At 46.9% G+C, this 17,290-nt stretch overlaps 2 protein-coding genes across 2 annotated transcripts; both read right to left on the reverse strand.

The window, feature by feature from the left end:
• Positions 1–2,330: 2,330 nt before the first annotated feature.
• Positions 2,331–9,111, reverse strand: me3 (malic enzyme 3, NADP(+)-dependent, mitochondrial). The gene is made up of 15 exons (XM_068746049.1): positions 9,016–9,111; positions 8,638–8,858; positions 7,466–7,599; positions 7,074–7,223; positions 6,712–6,787; positions 6,473–6,634; positions 6,279–6,382; positions 6,094–6,203; positions 5,369–5,466; positions 5,182–5,295; positions 4,985–5,090; positions 4,698–4,840; positions 4,453–4,626; positions 4,254–4,352; positions 2,331–3,473 (listed from the first exon to the last, which is right to left on the reverse strand). The coding sequence occupies exons 2-15, from the start codon at positions 8,851–8,853 to the stop codon at positions 3,312–3,314; spliced, it is 1,848 nt and encodes a 615-aa protein (XP_068602150.1). The 5' UTR covers positions 8,854–8,858; positions 9,016–9,111; the 3' UTR covers positions 2,331–3,311.
• A 926-nt stretch (positions 9,112–10,037) lies between these two features.
• Positions 10,038–15,679, reverse strand: LOC137902318 (immunoglobulin-like domain-containing receptor 1). Its single transcript, XM_068746401.1, has 8 exons — positions 15,625–15,679; positions 14,427–14,597; positions 13,207–13,356; positions 12,921–13,040; positions 12,699–12,845; positions 12,323–12,448; positions 11,095–11,975; positions 10,038–10,617 (listed from the first exon to the last, which is right to left on the reverse strand). The coding sequence occupies exons 1-8, from the start codon at positions 15,671–15,673 to the stop codon at positions 10,579–10,581; spliced, it is 1,683 nt and encodes a 560-aa protein (XP_068602502.1). The 5' UTR covers positions 15,674–15,679; the 3' UTR covers positions 10,038–10,578.
• Positions 15,680–17,290: the final 1,611 nt, after the last annotated feature.

Genomic DNA, 17,290 nt, shown 5'->3' on the forward strand with positions numbered 1-17,290 from the left:
GGGATGTGAGCTTTAAAACTGTACTCTCCCTGTGCTTCTCCATCGCCTTAATTTGATCTCTCTGATTAGCGTTCTTCTGAGAGAGAGACAACACTCTTTGTTCCAATGTTGATCGCTGCTGTTCCTTATAATTTAGCTTCAGCCTCAATGCAGCTATTTCTGTTTGAAGGGTGTTGGTGGTTTCAACCAGCTGTGAATTGAGGGTGCAGATCTCTACTTGCATAGTTTCTTTCTGCTTTCTGTCTTCCTCCAGCTGCAGCTGCTGGCTCTCCAGCTGCTGTTGAGTCTCTCCCAGCGAAGCGTTAAGACTGTTCATCTCTACTTGCTGCTGCTCAAGCTGAGAAACATGAATGTCTGTGTTTCTCTTCATCTCATCTATTTGGGACGTGAGCTTGAGAATTGTCCTCTCCCCCTTCTTCTCCACCGCCTTAATTTGATCTCTCGAGAGAGACAACATTTTCTCTTCAGTTGCTGATCGTTGCCGTTCCTCGTCATTTAGCTTCAGCCTCAATGCAGCTATTTGTGTTCGAAGGGTGTTGGTTTCAACCAGCTGTGATTTGAGGGTGCAGATCTCTTCTTGCAGAAGTTCCTTCTGCTTTCTGTCTTCCTCCAGCTGCTGGCGCTCCAGCGGCTGTTGAGCGTCTTTCAGAGAAGCCTTAAGACTGGTCAGCTCCGCTTCCTGCTGCTCTATGTGTGCTTTCATCTGAAATATTTTGGACTTGACGAGTAGAATTGTCCTCTTCCTCTTCATCTCCTTCTTCATGTTCTCTTCCACCGCCTCCATTTGAGCTCTCTCATTATCGTTCTTCTGTAAGCGAGATAGCATTTTCTGTTCAGCAGACCGTTGCTTTTCCTCATGCGGCTTTAATGCAGCTCTTCCTGTTTGAAGGGTGGTGGCTTCAACCAACTGTGATTTGAGATTGCAGATCTCTAGTTGCATAGTTTCTTTCTGCTTTCTCTCTTCCTCCAGCTGCTGTTGAGTGTCTTTCAGAGAAGCCTTGAGACTGGTCAGCTCCGCTTCCCGCTGCTCTGCGTTTGCTTTCATCTGAAATATTTTGGTCTTGACGACTAGAAGTGACCTCTCCCTCCCCCTCTCCCCCATCTGCTCGTCCACCGACTTAATTTGATCGCTCTCATTAGCGTTCTTCTGAGAGAGAGAAACCATTTGAGGGTCTTTCAGAGAAGCGTTAAGACTGTTAATCTCCGGTTTCTGGTCCTCAACCTGAGGCATATAGGAGTTTACTTGTTTGTCCATGGTAATGAAGACATCATCAGGCTTAAAAGCTGTACATTTATAGGCAACTGCAAAGGTTCTTTGATCTTTGATGAATGTATTTTTTGAGGTATCAAAAGATCAAAGCAACACTCAGTTGATGCAAATAAAACACAAGTTTATATTGCATAGGGAAATAATTGACATCGGCCGTCCAGCCGCCCGTTAGCAAGAAAACTCAAAACGTTCTGGTTGGATCTTGATGAAATTTTCAGGAAATGTTGGGAATGTTTAACCCTTAATGTCTTCGCATCTACTGTCCCATCTGGTATGAACACACTTCCTCCCACCCCAAGTCTTGGCTAAAGGAAGACAGAAATCAGCTTTGTGAGCTCCTCCTCCTCCCCTTTTCTCTCTGCTGCCCCTGCTTGAGGTGAGGCCAACTACATCCAGTTGAAACTTCTCAACCTCGCACACCAGCTCAGGCTCCTTCCCCGCCAGAGAGGTGACGTTCCACGTCCCTAGAGCTAGTTTCTGGAGCCGAAGGTCGGACCGCCAAGGTCCCCGCCTTCGGCTGCCACCCGGCTCACAATGCACCCGACCCCTTTGGTCCCTGCTATGGGTGGGGAGCCCATGGGAAGAATAAATGCATTTTTCCAAAAGAAACCTGGCTAACACTTGGAACTATAAATACAAGTCTGAGCAATAAGATGCCGTCACACTTTAGAATAAGGAGACAGATTTCCTAGATGCACCAGAGAAAAGCCGTCACAGGATCTGGACGGCTGCTTGTATCCAGATCAGACTGATCAGGCGCTCCAGGCTTTATGCACAAAGAACTTGTGATGGACAAAGAGTCGTTTAAAAAAATTTCTGGATCTTGAAATCCACCAAAATCTAATCGTCATGTCCCACGGAGTCATTCCAACTCTCTACAAACGGAAAGAAAATCCCTCCTTAACGTTTAGGAATTTAGTGAATGCTAACACAAACATTTTGGGAATTTAACCATTTCATCCAAGATAAATGATAAATGCACCTCTGATCATGTCTGTCCGTCCTTCGTGGACAAATGTTTTATGTGATAAATCATGACGGAAACCCCTCAAGAGACCGAACTGAGCTCCTTTATTTATAATGACTCCCTCCATCCTCTCATGGGGAGCGGGACGTCCCCAACAGAACAACTAACACACGGACACTGGAGCGGTTCGGTTCTACAGCAGCGCAGAGTTCAGGATCCGAAATGATTACATGAGAATGTGGAAAATAAACTTCAAATCATTCACTTTAACAATAATTTTATTTTAAAAGAGTCTTGTTCCCTTTGAAAACATGCACTCGCTACTAAATCCCTCAAAGCCTCATGCTCTCCTGGAAAAACGGACGCAGCTCGCCACTCAGTTTGGCAAAGACGCAACATCAAGCAGAGTCTTTGTTTGAATACAAAATTATCCCGACAGTGAGATTAAATGTCCTATAATCCCTCTTTATAAAGCATTAATCTCATCCAGAAAGACGGATTCTGGAGTGTCTTCAGCCCTACCTACAGATCGTAGGGTCAAATCAGAAGTGGCTTCTACGACGGCGTGAGCAGCCACCAAATAGACCTCGTAATGCGGCGCACTGGCGTCCCGAGGCCGCGCAGAAAGAGGCACTGAGAGCTCCAGACATTTGTTTCGTGTCACGACAGAAGACAAGCTTCGTCAGCGTCGCTGTGAACCGCTGCTTTGTCTTCAACACAGCGGCTTTGATTCATCGCTCAGAAACGGACTGAGGATCGTGAGGAGTGTGATTTAAATTCAAGAAGACACAGAGCATCTGCTTCTGCTGTCTGACACGATGCTGGCGAACAGCCATAAAACACTCCAATGATCAAACATACACTTAACACAATACAGCACCAAAAAGGGTGGCATGATAACACCAAAGAGGGCATGAGAAACGTAGAAAACGCGCCGTTCGGCTTCTAAATCTTAATCGGAGAGGCCACCGACCACCTGAAGGACGCAGAGGCTTACAATCACAAAGGAAAGGACAGAAACGCTGTCCATGAGACGCTGCTGCAGCAGGAGGTGTTGGACAGAGCGGGACGGGATTACACGTCCTGGACCGTCAGGGCGTCCTGAGGCCAGGAGTACGTGTCCAGAGTGAAGGAGTCATAATCCGGACTGTAGATGTGAGACAGCACGAACGCCTCCTTGTCTTTAGGCTCCGGGTAAACAGAAGCCATGTTGTGTTTGTACGCATAGTTAACAAGCTGGAAGAGAAGAAAGCACGAATTATCACTACGATAGTTCTAAAAGCACTGAAAATAAATGATCCCCTCACTGCTGAAGAATTATCTCTAAAAAAATATTATCTTCAAATATGCTTTCATCTACATTAAGTTTAAAAAAACTGGGAAAAGTGAATTGGTGTGTTCAACGCACAAAACTAAACTTGGTTGGACGTCCTTTCATGGAAGGACTAAATAAACTTTATGACGAAACCTTATTCCGCCGTCTTTTAGGACATATTGAAATTACTCCTGCCCTCAAAACATGCACCTCTTCGGCCTCCTTCAAAACGGCCCTAAAAATGCACGTCTCAGGGGGGCAGAAACGGAGATAGTCATCACGACTCTCTCCGGATCAACCCCCCCTCCCTTTTTTTTGTCCACCTACGTTGCACATCTTAAGTGTCCTTGGAATTTATTGTCATTCTGCATCTGTGGTGTAATTTATTTTTATTTTATTGTTATTTTGCATCAATTGAGTAATTTAATATTAGTTTTATTTGTATTGTTAAATGTTGATGGTTTATGTACGAAGGGCTTTTTTGAAATGCTCCTCTTAGACAGGATGTTTGACTGTACTTGTACTGTGATACATGCTACTGTTTGACTGTACTTGTACCCTAACATTCTATCTCATAAATATATGCATCATCATCATCATCATCATTGCGTAATTTGCTCTCATTGCATTGAAACATCCGACTGAAGCGCCACGTCTCATGTGTAAGGAATGAGGGACACTTGGTGGAAAGATCACCCCACCTTCACCGCGATCTTGAAGGAGACCTCTCTGATGGTGCTGAGGGGGGGGTAGAGTCTCCCCTCCGCCAGGTGATCCTCCGTCACCATGTCAGCGATCGCCTGGGATGGCGAACAAGCAAAAGGAAAGCAGTATCGCTACCTCCTCCATAAATGCATGTTTATGCATCACCAATATGAGGTAACCGAGGGCAACAGATACCTCTGCCGTGGTGAGGAAGACGTCGTCCGTTATGTGACGCACTCGACAGGCTATGACGCCCAGAGCGACTCCGGGGAAGACGTAGGCGTTGTTCCCCTGCCCAGGGTAGAAGGTCCGGCCATCGGCCAGAACCACCTTATCGAACGGACTCCCACTGGCGAAGATCCCCCTGCCCTGAGGACGGCGGAGAGGAGGATGAGCGAGCAGAAAGGCGTTCTGCAGCGGACGCCTGCGCCCGGCGGTACCTCCGTGAGCTGGTAGCAGCGCTCGGCCGTACACTCCGCTTTGCTGGTGGGATTACTGAGGGCAAAGACGATCGGCCTCTCGTTGAAGGACGCCATGTCTCTGAGGATCTTCTCCGTAAATGCTCCTGCAATCGCAGCCACGCCTTTTTGTGTTCCGGAAACAGAGACGGAATGCATCAGGAGTCGGACGCCTCTTTACAACCACACGCTTCTCCGAGGGGCCGCTGCAGATCTTTAGCGCTGCGATGTCTCCAGGGAGGCCCGCGCTTACCTCCAGGTGGACTCACCTATGATTGCAGTGGGCTTTATGGTGAGCACAACCTCCTCCAGCGTCTTCAGGTGTGGGTGGTCATGAGCAAACGCCTCCTTTTCGTGGTTAAGATGGCTTCTCCCCTGAATTTGGATGAAGATGATATTTTCTCTCTCTAGACTTCCACTTTGCTACCGCGTCTCTACGTGGGGAACGTCTGAGGGGGGGGGTCACCTTTACGATGAGCCCCCTGGAGTCCACCATCCAGATCCTCTTGGCAGCTGCTTCTTCGGTGACCCCCTCTTTGGCCATGGCCATCATGAGCAGGTTAGCAATACCCAGAGCAGCCTGTGGGAAAGCAGAGGATGATTCCCGTTCTCCTTTATGGAGTTCTACGCGTTTCAGAGGCAGATGTGCTCACCTCGCCTGCTCCCTGGAACACAAAGGTGTGGTCTAAGAGTTTGTTCTTGGTGATCCTCAGTGCGGCCAAGATCCCAGCGACGGCGACGGAGGCTGTGCCTGAAAGAAGAGGAAACCCTGGAGTAAATAAATACCATTTATTTATTCACTTTATGAGCTAAGTGATTATTTTTTGGTCACTGATTTCCACTTTTCACAAGATCGCATTAGAAGTTTGACATTTTCTCCTTGATATTTATGTTTGCAATATAACTCGTCCTGGGCGTGACTTCAATATTTTTGTCAGTGGAACAGTAACACATCAATCATGTTGCAGTGGTGTCTTTTGCTATTTATATATTTCTTAAATTATACATTTCCAACTGCTACTTTTTATCCAGCATTTTTGAAGCACACTTTGAAAACGGCATTCATTCTAAATTTGACAAAATTCTACATCTTTCTTTAGTTACTAATTTCAATAAGATGTTTTTTCTTGTGTGCAACAAGTTGGTGCTGGATGCGACCTCAAAAGAAGATAAGGTTAATTTCCAGAACACGCCTTAAAACTAATGAAAACTCTGTTTTTTATTATTTCTTTCTGAATGATGTCATAAATGAATGGAGTTTTATATAATGATAAACTTCTCCTGATAGCTCTCTCTCGTTTCTTCGTGGTATTTCTAGGTGGGAACACCGGGAGTAAGAGAAAGGAAACGCGACTTCACACGAAGGTTTTAATACAACCTTGGATGTCATCGTTGAAGGTGCAGTACCGATTCCTGTACTTGTTGAGGATGCGGAAGGCGTTGCTGTTAGCGAAATCCTCGAACTGCACGAGGCAGTCCATCCCGTACCTGCAGGGCGGCAGAGTCTCCCGGTCAGACGTCAGGAACGCTCCGCGTTCCGGAGCGGCTTCCGTTTCCACTCACTTGTCCGTCACTGCCTGCATGAACTCATCGATCAGCTCGTCGTACTCCTTTCCTCGGATCCTCCGGTGCTTCAGTCCGATGTACAGCGGATCGTCGAGCAGGGTCTGAACCAGAAATAGTTCAGTCGGTAAGAGACAGGTCTGAGCCCACACACACACACACACACACACACACACACACACACACACACACACCTGGTTGTCAGTGCCGACGTCCAGCAGCACGGGGAGGCACTGCTGCGGTCCAACGCCGCCACAGGCCGTGTAGAGCGCCAGCTTTCCCACGGGGATGCCCATTCCGTAGCTTCCCAGGTCACCGAGGCCCAGAATACGCTCCCCATCCGTCACCACTACGGCCTGCACAGAAAACACGCGTCAGCAGGTGCGTGTGTGTGTGTGTGTGTGCGTGCGTGTGTGTGTGAGAATGGGGGCACCTTTATATTGTCTTCAGGCCAGGAGTTCAGCATGGTGGCGATGTGGCCACGATCATGGATGGTGATGAAGAGTCCTCTGCAAGCAGGAAGGTTTCAGTTACACAGCAGCTGTGTGGGCCGAGGTGTGATCAATGATTCTGATTGATTGATGAGTCAGATCCCTGACCATCACCGACGCACACCGCTACTGTACGATCCCGCCTTAGAAACGACGGGTCCCTTTATATGACATGAAAGCAAGAAACACAGTGAAACCCAAGAGTCCTTCCTCGGTTTAAATGTTCTCAGAGTGCAGATTAAACACGATTAACTATCGTGGAACTATCATCTCGCAGCCAGAGATCAGGCGTGGCGACTCTCACCGCGGCCTCCTGAAGGCCAGCCCGTACTGCTGACAGGCCAGGCCGACGGTGGGAGTGTAGACGATGGGCATGAACTTCTCGATGTCCGACGTCAGCAGACGGTAGAACAGCTTCTCGTTCCTGTCCTGCAGCGTCATCAGCAGGATGTACCTGAGGGAGAGAGAGAGAGAGAGAGAGAGAGATGGAACGTGGGACATCTGCAGCCGCGCGGCGTGGATTCAACCACTGCGCCGACAGAAGCGCCTTTTAGAGCTTCTGATGCGACCGCAGATGAACGTCTAGTCGTGTTCGGACTGACACAGATGAGCAGAGGCAGATGTGCGGGACGAAGGTTTGTGGATTGGGAGCGTTTCTGACCGCGGCCGTCTAAAAGCCTTCGCCGGTTCTCTCACTTGTCCAGAGGGTTGGAGCGGGTTTCGTAGCTCTTCATGACCCGCAGCACCTGAACGTCCTGGGACAGGAAGCAGGGGGGCAGAAGGCCGTGGATGCCCAGCTGCAAGCGTTCCTCGAAGGTGAATGCCATTCCCTGCAGGGGCGGAGGAGGAGGAGGGATGGTTACACACAAAGAGAGAGAGAGAGAGAGAGAGGGTGGGGTTCACAAACCAAAAAGAAATGCGACTCCTGCTTGGGGGGGTTAATGCCTCTCATTTGTCTCTGCACTGGCAGGTTTCTAGAAGAGACACTGGAGTCAAGGTTTATTTATGGCGTCTAATGGTGGGGGGGGTGCCTGAAGGCACGCCCCGAGCCCACCCCATGCCCCACTAAAGTAATCACGCAGCCGTAGGAGTGTGATATTCGGTTTGCCAAACAACTGGCTCAGAGTGCAACCGCCAGGTCAAGAGTTGTCCCGCAAGAGGCCTGATTGAGGAGCGCCTTTACGCTCGCCTTTATGCTAGCAGCGTGCCGTCAGCAGCGTGCTGCAACGCCACGGGTCCGGATGGGAACCCTTCCCACAATGCTGATAACGGAGCTGCAGCTGCTGAAGGGAGGGGCGGTCACAGATTAACAGAGTTAATGTGCTCACATGGGTGGAAGGACACGGAAGCAACCTGATCAGGACTCCTGTTCTCTACTTCATCAGGTTTAAGACCGACTTTATGGCCGGTTGGGAGGGGGGGGGGGCACTGAATCACTCGCTTGAACTTTTACACTTTCGAGTTCACTATTACTGCTGAATCGACCAATGATTAGAGTGTAACTGCTGACTAGGCGTTAGAAGAGGAAGGACCCCCCCCCCCCACCCCCACCCCATCCCCAACATCCTAAACTCCATATATTTCTTACAACTATGCAATTGCATAGTTGTAACTTAAGTAATAAATAATCAACAGTTATTTAGCAACACATTAAGGAGTGGTGTCATTTAATTTACAACGTGTTACCATGACAACTGGCCCTTTGAGGACAATCATAACTCTGATGTGGCCCTCGGAGTTTGACCCCTGCTTTAGGGGATTTCACATCTACACCTTTACCTGGAAATGGTTGCAGTAGAACTAACTAACTATTAACTATCTGTTCAATAATAAATAAATAAAACCACCATTATGATCAATGAACTAACCTTGTTGAGCTGCGGGTTTCTGGTGATGTCGTATCCCCGCTTTTTGGTGCTGACGCTGCGCTTGGTTTTAGTCCCGGAGTGGCAGACCCTCACACCCCGGAGGAAGGGCGCCATCCCCGCGGCGAGGAGACGCGGGGAGCCGGCAGAGAGCCGCAGGCCGCCCGCTGCCGTGGGCCTGCACAGAAGCAGCGCGACTCTGCCTGGGAGAGAGTTCATGCTGCCTGCACGCAGCCGGGGGGGGCAAAGCGGCACAGGGGGGGTCAAATAAAAAACGACCTCGGAACGTCAGACGTGCCTAAAATAGTTTTTTCCTTTATGGAAAAATCTGCGCATCCACTAATCCCAGTTAGCACGTAGCCGATAGCCAGCTAGCCTTACCTGAAAACGACGTGAAGGTGCGGCTGCGATGTTCATAGGACGCACCTATTTGCCCTGCGCTGGGATTATCGATCAGCTGTGGCTGTTTGCCTGGGATTGATAACGAACAGCTGATCCAGAATATGACGACAGCTTTGACTTCCTCAGTCCTCTAGAGCATCCACCAATCAAAGAGCAGCAACGTCAGAGCGCTCAACCCACTCAGACCCGTCCTACTGGCTGATTGGCTGTCCCCGTTATTCTCACGATCAGGGAGAAAACTAACCAATCCGGTACAACCTCTCAGCCAGCCAAGACAAGGACTAGCCAATCAAATAAGTAGGGCGGGTCTGCTTGGCTTTCGACAGAATCACGCCCCCCCCTATGATCCAGCAGGACAAACACATTCCCACATTTAAAGGAATATTTTTTTGCGTAGATCGATCCCAGAACTCGCCATCATAATATAATGATTGCTGCGTTGTTAGCGCAGCTCTTTAACAGATTAGACTTGAAATAAGACTATAAAAAGAATTATTCACAGCAAAGATCATATAAATAACATCTGGCTCCTCCTGCTGGACATACCTGGACCACACTCTAAACACAGATAGACCAACATTCACTCCATGGACAAATCACCAATGCAAACTGATGAATCAATCAATTCAGAAACAATATATGACAGTCTGTAAAAAAATGAAATAAAAATGAAATAAAATACATGAACACAGTTTCTCATATTAAGTATTTCTCATCAAAAAATTAAATTGATTTCATGTTTTCACTGGGAAAACTGGTTTATGGCAACTTGATAAAACAATTGCACTATGCAAGCAAACTTCAAAATACAATACAAAATAAGAAATCCTCTTTTAGATTAACTTCAGAAGAAACCCAAGTAATGTCAGAAAGTCAGTTTCCCATTTTGAACTTTGAAGGATCACTTCTGTCTGGTTGGGTTCCTAAGAGCGTACGTAAACTGTTTATATCAAAGCACATTAAATAACCCACAACATGTGAGCTGTATGCAAAAAGGGTTTATTTAAAACATATAATCATTACACATCATTTGTGACAAAAGTAAACATGAGTGAAATCAAAATGATATTCTAACAGTAAGAGATTCCAAACTACAGCACGCACGTTTGTTTCTACTGTCAAATATGGACAAAGATAGAAAAAATACACTTTAAATAGTACAAGAAATTATTACCAAATAAGAAATGATAAAAAAACAAACAAAACATATCCGTCTGGACACATTCAAAAACTTTACACCTAAAATCCTAAAAAACGTCACAGACGACAATTAACTTCCAGGAACTGTTTAGTTTTTAACTAAATTGAGAAGAGCCATCACCAGTGGGAAAAGACACACATTAAAGTTACAGGAACAAAAACCAAACACTAAAAACATCTTCTTTGTTCCATCTGAAATTTACAGACTCAACTCTATCGCTCTGTACGTACAGATTAAATCTCCATCACAAGGACATCGATGGTCGCTGTCGTTGAACACATTAAGGACACGCTGCGTCTTCATTCTCGGGGAAGGAAGGTCTTTAAAAAGACAGAAATGCTTCAGATGACTACGCTGTTGCTGCTACGGGAGCTTCTATCCTAAGAGAGAAAAGTGATGGAGGTGACGTTAAGTTTAAGAGGGAAATACAATTCAATAGAAACAGGCAGCTTGTTAGCAGGCTAGCACCCAAATATAGACAGGAAAAATATGATCCAAATAAATGACACTATCCTGGTGATGTCACTGCACAGATATAAATCAGAAACAACGAACAACTCAGATCATCTCCAGATACACGGTGCCGATAAAAGCATCCCCTTCTTCTTACAGTGTATTCACTCATCTTATTACGGTGGCTTGGAATGAGCAGAAGGCCAATCCAAATGTATTTTAATGAAAGATATAATCTCATAACCTCAGTTCTGGTCGGGATCCCCAAAATAATTTCCTTTGATCAACTGTAAAACTATTCAGGATGATTATGATCATGAGGAAGAATTCAAGGATAATTAAAAATAAAAATGTGAATAAGCATAAACCAGGAGTGTGCGGCAGCATTAGAGTGGGGGTCTTACAGAGAGGTGGTTGTAGGTCCTCCGGCTGTTGCTCTGTCCAACATGGCTCTCTATGGAGAAGTAGCTGGGGGGCTTCTCTGGCCAATCTTTCCACTTGCCTCCTTTTCTTTTCTTGTCGTGTTCTTCTTCTGAACTCCAGGATTCTCGACGGCGCTGAGGAGGCGAATAGCTCCTCTCCTTCCTAGAGGCTCGGCCGCGCAGCTCCTCCATCAGGTCGTCGCGACTACGAGCACGAGGCCTGGGTCCGCCTCCTCTCCTCCCGACAGATGCGACCCTCTCGTTCCTCGAGTCCCTGAGCGGGGCTCTTCCTCCTCTGCTCTCCCGCTCAGAGTCATCGCTGTACTCGCGCAAAATCCCCCGTCTGGGAGGAGAGACGTCTCCGTAGCCCCGGCCGTTGCGAAGGAGACGTCCTGCGGAGCGGTTTGTACTCCCGCTGGACTGGCTTGACAACCTGGCCCCATCTCCAGCTCCGGTCCCCCTGCGCGAGGAGAAACTCGGTACTCGCTGGATAATGGGAGGCAGGGTGATCACCCTTCTCTCGAGCCCTCTGGCCCCCAAGTCATCCAGGGCTGACAACATACTCGGGGGCCCGGGCGTGTAGGGGACTGCTGGAGGGGCAGGCTGGGGCGGGAGTTGCAGCTGCAACGGGGGCATGTGTTGGGCGCTGTAACGAGCCATTTGGGGTGCCCCCACTTCAAGCCCCCTCACTTGGTTCTCTAAGTAGTCCAACACCTGGCCAGATGCACGGCTGCTGCCTTGGAGGCTGCCATTCACATGGTGAAAAGGAGGCGGGGCAAGAGGCTGCTGCTGCAGGGCTATGGGCGACAGCTGCATGGGAGCCATGGCGAAGTTCTGTTTGACGGGATAGTCGGAAAATGAACCTGGAACAAAGGTGAGGCTCAACTTCACAACGGATTTCAGACATGCATATTGCACTGTGTATTATGTAAACAGAAACAGAACGTGACGAGTGTTGGGACAGCATCATCAAAAGAACGGAACATCCAAAGATGGATGACGTTAACCGTTAATTAGTGACAGAGTACCCCAGAGAGGCTGACGACCTGAAGTGAAGACGGAAAGAGCTGCGTCGGCAAATAGCCCAACAATCAAAGAATAAAGTTTCTCATTTTCAACTCCCCTGGTTTTCGTTGCGTTGTATCCCGAAACCAAACATTCATCCTCGGTTCAGGTGGGGTGAGTCTCATTGCACCTTTGTCTCACTCACCTGAATGGAGGATAGGAACGCCCTGCGAGGAGGCGTTGGCGCTGATGGGAGCGTAGAGGGGTTGGCCGTTCATCCACGGAACCATCGCCCTCTGAGCCTCTCGAATCATCCTGTGCTGCATCACAGCTGAAATCACAAAGGTTTGCTGTTGGATCTTTGTTATTCGGGCCCGAACCAGTGCAGAGTGTGCAGGCAGCCATTTTCTCCGCGATGCAATGAATGTTTAAGTAAATAAAGCTTGTGTAAATAAAGATCATGCACAGTCTGTACATTACCACGGTAACTCCTGCTGCACGCTGAACCTGTGGCACGTTTCGGGTAGCAAGTAACAAAAGGATAAAGTTGTCGGGTAAGAGGCCGAACGCATCTCCTCTACCTTTCTCAGGGCAGCAGCATGTCTGCGGACAGCACGGGCAGCGGACGTAGCAGCAGCACTTCTGAGGGCAGCACTGGCAGCAACATATGGCGAAGAGGAGGATGAGGAGCAGCGCACCGAGGATGATGAGCAGGACGGTCAGCCAGTCTGCAGGGAGGACAGCACATCCGTTTCAGGGCCTGTGCGGCCTGCTGCGCCACCGTCTCGACAGAGCGAACGTACGGTACACGATGAGTTTCACTTCTCTGTCGGAGTCCCCCGAGGTGTCGCCGGTAGCATCGATGTTGCAGAAATACACGCCGTTGTCCCACCACATTACCTCGCCGATCACCAGGTCAGCCTCTGTTGGCAGAAGGAGAGAAGACGGAGTAAATGTGATGAGTTCCTCCAATTGCAAAGCAACTGGGAAATTCTTATTCATCATGCACAAACCAAACAAAATTAAATAAACCATCATCCTAAATAATTAACACAAGCGTGATTATAGACAGATATGGGCCCCACTCACTGTTTTGAATGGTAATCCTGCGTTCTCGGTAGTCGGCGCCCAGGATGGGCTCACTAAGGCCACTCTTCTGGATCACCGTCCGGATCGTGCGCTGCCGATCCGGGCAGTCGTTGGCAGGGTCCTGACCCAGCTGCAGGGCGGCCTGGTAGGCTACAGAACGACACCGGAGAGTTTTCAAGTTTTAAAACATCGTAGCGATCGCTCCTTTTTGCAACATGTCGCAACCAGGAAATGAACCGAGTCGTAGTCTTCATGCGTCCCTGTAACATGACCAGCAGTCGTTCTTTTGTTTTACAACATCTCCTTCTGTCCAGAACTTTATTAGGAAATTGTATTTTACCGCTTTGTTCTGATGCATGCAAAATGTCATGGAAACATTTTGTGCTTGCAGACGTCGCCGTGTGAAGCGGCTCAAATCTACAACAGCTGCGGTGAGAATATCACATGAATCTCCTACTGATCTGTTGGGCAGTCTGGTTGCATTATGGGTAATGAAGGAAGGAAAAATACATGGAATAAATAGACATCATCTCTACTGCACCAAATTAGTCAATTTTAGTGCCAGTGCAGCTGCTAATTATGCTAACAAGGTACAGCTAAAATGAAATTGTTGGCAAGAGCTGTGTGATTGTTATATTCATATTTTCCCCTTTTGTTTTTATTATTATGAGAAATGCATTTTAACTGTTGCTACACTTCCCTGAAAAGGATTTTGGTGCAATTTAGTGGTAAATTAATGAAGGGAACAATTAAATATTAAATACCAAACCTCAAAATACAAATTAAACACAATATTTGTTATTTTCGTAAATCATCTGACTACATCGCCACAAATACACGAATTGAAGTAATACAATCTCATCTTCGGTACTGAATCAAAAGGAGTTTTCTTCATTGGATGCTTTGGATTGATTTCAGGATTAAACACACACCTACTCAACTATGTGCAATAACAAACGTGCAATAACAAATGTATGCTATGAACATATGCTAAATACTGGTCAATCTCTCTGCATGCACTGTTCACTTTAAATTATCCTGCAAGTACTTGAATGTTCCGTTATCATTTGTATTTTATGTTGTTTTAGACACCAGACGGAGCTGCACTCCTAATCTCATTGTTTAGCTACTATGCCAATAATAAGACAATAAAGGCTTTCTATTCTATTCTATTCTATTCTATTCTATTATTGCCCCTCTCCTGCCACCTGTGGACTCACCGGTGGAATAGTACTCCAGCACGGGGTCTTTGCAGAAGGACTTGTACCTCCAGGTGACCAGGACGTTCTGAGGGTTGGCGGAGGTCGAGAAGTCGCAGCGCAGGATCACCGACGCAAACAGCGTTGTTCTCCGCTCTGTCTCCGGGACAATCACTTGGATGGACAGCAGCTCTGACACAAGCAGAACGAAGACGGAGATGAGAGAGAGGACTAAAAGGTACAACGACTAACTCTGACATGTTATTGAAAAGTTGAATAGAGAAAAAAAAAAACCTCTTATGTTTGCCTGAGTGATTAAATCTGAGCAGACTGGTTAACAATTCATCCACAAGTCTTTCAGCATTCTTGCGCTGAGCCATTAGAGGTAAGAGTATTGTGGAGTAGAGAAAACAGGATGACGACAGACAACCTGGCAACTAGAAAATGATCAGTCAGGGTTCAGAGTCAGGTTCAGGCCGCTTTCCTTTGATCACGCAGAACAAACCCGGACAGACGCATGTTTGAGAAACGTGAAGAGGGGTAACGACCTGTTCATAATGAATAATATTTTTTATTCATTATAGGTCACTGTTTTCACTTTATAAAAAACAAACAACAATTTAATTAATAAAAACAAAAAAATTAATCTATAATGAGATTAACCAGTATTTCCCGCCGTGGATAAAATGGTAAACAATTAGCTGTCTGCATAGCAATGACAAATAAAAATAATAGCAATAATAATAATGATAATAACCTCATATAACATAAAAATGTGACAATCCAAAAGGACAATTTGAGAATATTCTCTCTGCATGATTTTTTCGGTCCTGTTCCGTAACAATACGAACATTTAGATTTATTGTTTTTCTTCAAAAACCCAAAACACAAAAGCACTAATCTAAAGCGGCGCTGCAAGCTGTAGATGGAACCAATAATTAAACCATCTACGGGCCTCCGATCACGCCTTGTTCTGCAGAATTCACATTCCCCGTCTTGCTGATTGAATACTTATACTTTGATGGAAGGCGCTGTTCGTGCGCGGTCACGTGATTGGAGTCGGCCTTGTCCTGCTTACACCTGTTGATAATTAACCAGCGCGCATCGCTGTTCCTTTCGACCGGCTTTAGCCTCGTTTCTACCCGCAGACTAAAACAAACGCAGCTAATACTTGTATAAAGGCCTTTATACTTGGACCGTACGGTCTTTGAAGCCTCACCTGTCGGCAGGTGAGCCAGCAGGAGCGCCAACAGGATCGTGTTTCCCATCTTCGGGGGAAGCTTCGCTCTCTACCGTGAAGGCGGTTTAAAATCCCCCCGTGATCGTGGATGCGTGGAGGAAGCCGCGTCGCGTCCGCTGCGCCGCATCGTAGACGCGGCTAAGATGAAGCCATGTTGTTCCGCTTCACGGCCGGAGGAACTACTTTCACCGAGACTGGCGGAGGCGGATCGTCCCCCCCCCATCCCCCATCCAGCTCCAGGTGACGTCACTCACCCCGCCCCCCTCCGACAGGTGCATCAAAGAGGCGGAAGGAGCGCATAGGTCACTGTGGTGTTTGTAGTTCAAACATGAACTACAATGAGTTCTTTGTTTTTACTACTTACTCCTACTTTCTACTTTTACTACTTCTACTTTTACTACTTACTCCTACTTTCTACTTTTACTACTTCTACTTTTACTACTTACTCCTACTTTCTACTTTTACTACTTACTGACCGGTACTATTTTTTTTTGGACAGGTTGAGCATGTCAAAGGAAACAATACGTTGGTTGTTGCCGGTGATCCGGCTCAGGCCGTTTTAAAGGGTTCTTTCTCATTATGGGATGGAAGCGTCTTATTCATGGTTGATGAGATCATCGATCACACACTAAAACAGGAATGTGCATTTCTCTTTGGAAATGTTAACCTCTGAAAAATGTACAGTCACTTAATCAATTTGGAAAATAATATGATAGACATACCACAAAAATAGTTCTCTACAACTGTATACGAAATCAGTGAAGTATTATTTGTAATATTACCACTGGAGTATGTTTATTATGTTAAGTCACTTTAGTTAGGGCGGAGGCACGTAGCACATTTCTGACCAAAAATAAATAAGTTGGACACTTACTTTTACAATTTTGCAAGTTTGAAAGATTACGATAATGTTTTTTTTTATTTGCATTTAAAGCTAAATGCGTACTTTGAGAGAATCCAATATGTTTCACCCTGGAACTGCTTCTTTTCAGGCTGTTCGATACTTTACTATTATACTTATTATTATTATACTATTCCGTCCTTTGAGCCCAGCTCCTCGTAGCGTTAAGGGCTCATCTCAAATTACAGCTCTGACTAATCTATTCAGAGGCTGTTTGCAAGGCGGATGAAAGCATTCTTTATGTAAATGTTAACGTCCCAGCTCATTCATTGTGCTGGTTCCCGTCCTCAACAGTGTGAAAAGAAGCCGCGGATCCCAATAAACTCTAGCAGGTCAGCCTTCAGTTGTTCATCTGTGGCATCCAGCCTGAGTGTAAAGGTCGCTCTCAGCGTGAGTCATGTTGGGTGGGAGTTGGGGCTCTTTGTGCGATGGTGTTTACCTCTCTATCCAGGGCACGGACTGCAGCAAACAGGCCAGCCCGGACTGAAGTGCGGCTCTCAGCCCACTGGAGTCTGCTTGAAGTCTTGTCAAAAATGCTGCTCTGAGGAAAAGCTGCTCGATCACTTCCGTGCCCGGCGCCACTCTGATCCGCCTCGTCTTTATCTGGACGCCACATGCAGTACCTTTCATTTTCTGTGTCTCTGTTTCCACACGGTTTTCTGCATCGTTTATTTAAGCATTTGGTCGTATCTTCCTCTAAATAGTCAGTGGTAATCTGGGGGGGGGGGGGGAGTTGCAGTTTAG

Source organism: Brachionichthys hirsutus, chromosome 12, assembly GCF_040956055.1.
Source record: "Brachionichthys hirsutus isolate HB-005 chromosome 12, CSIRO-AGI_Bhir_v1, whole genome shotgun sequence".
Lineage (NCBI taxonomy): Eukaryota > Metazoa > Chordata > Actinopteri > Lophiiformes > Brachionichthyidae > Brachionichthys > Brachionichthys hirsutus.

Coding starts and splice junctions, on each gene's coding strand:
- me3 (XM_068746049.1), bottom strand. CDS start 8,853: ATGAACTCTCTCCCAGGCAGAGTCGCGCTGCTTCTGTGCAGGCCCACG. Junction 7,224..7,465: donor CGCTCCAACCCTCTGGACAA/GTGAGAGAACCG, acceptor TCTCTCCCTCAG/GTACATCCTGCTGATGACGC. Junction 5,091..5,181: donor CCAGGGGGCTCATCGTAAAG/GTGACCCCCCCC, acceptor ATCCAAATTCAG/GGGAGAAGCCATCTTAACCA.
- LOC137902318 (XM_068746401.1), bottom strand. CDS start 15,673: ATGGGAAACACGATCCTGTTGGCGCTCCTGCTGGCTCACCTGCCGACA. Junction 14,598..15,624: donor GCTGGCTCACCTGCCGACAG/GTGAGGCTTCAA, acceptor TGCTTGTGTCAG/AGCTGCTGTCCATCCAAGTG. Junction 11,976..12,322: donor CGTTCCTATCCTCCATTCAG/GTGAGTGAGACA, acceptor CCTTTGTTCCAG/GTTCATTTTCCGACTATCCC.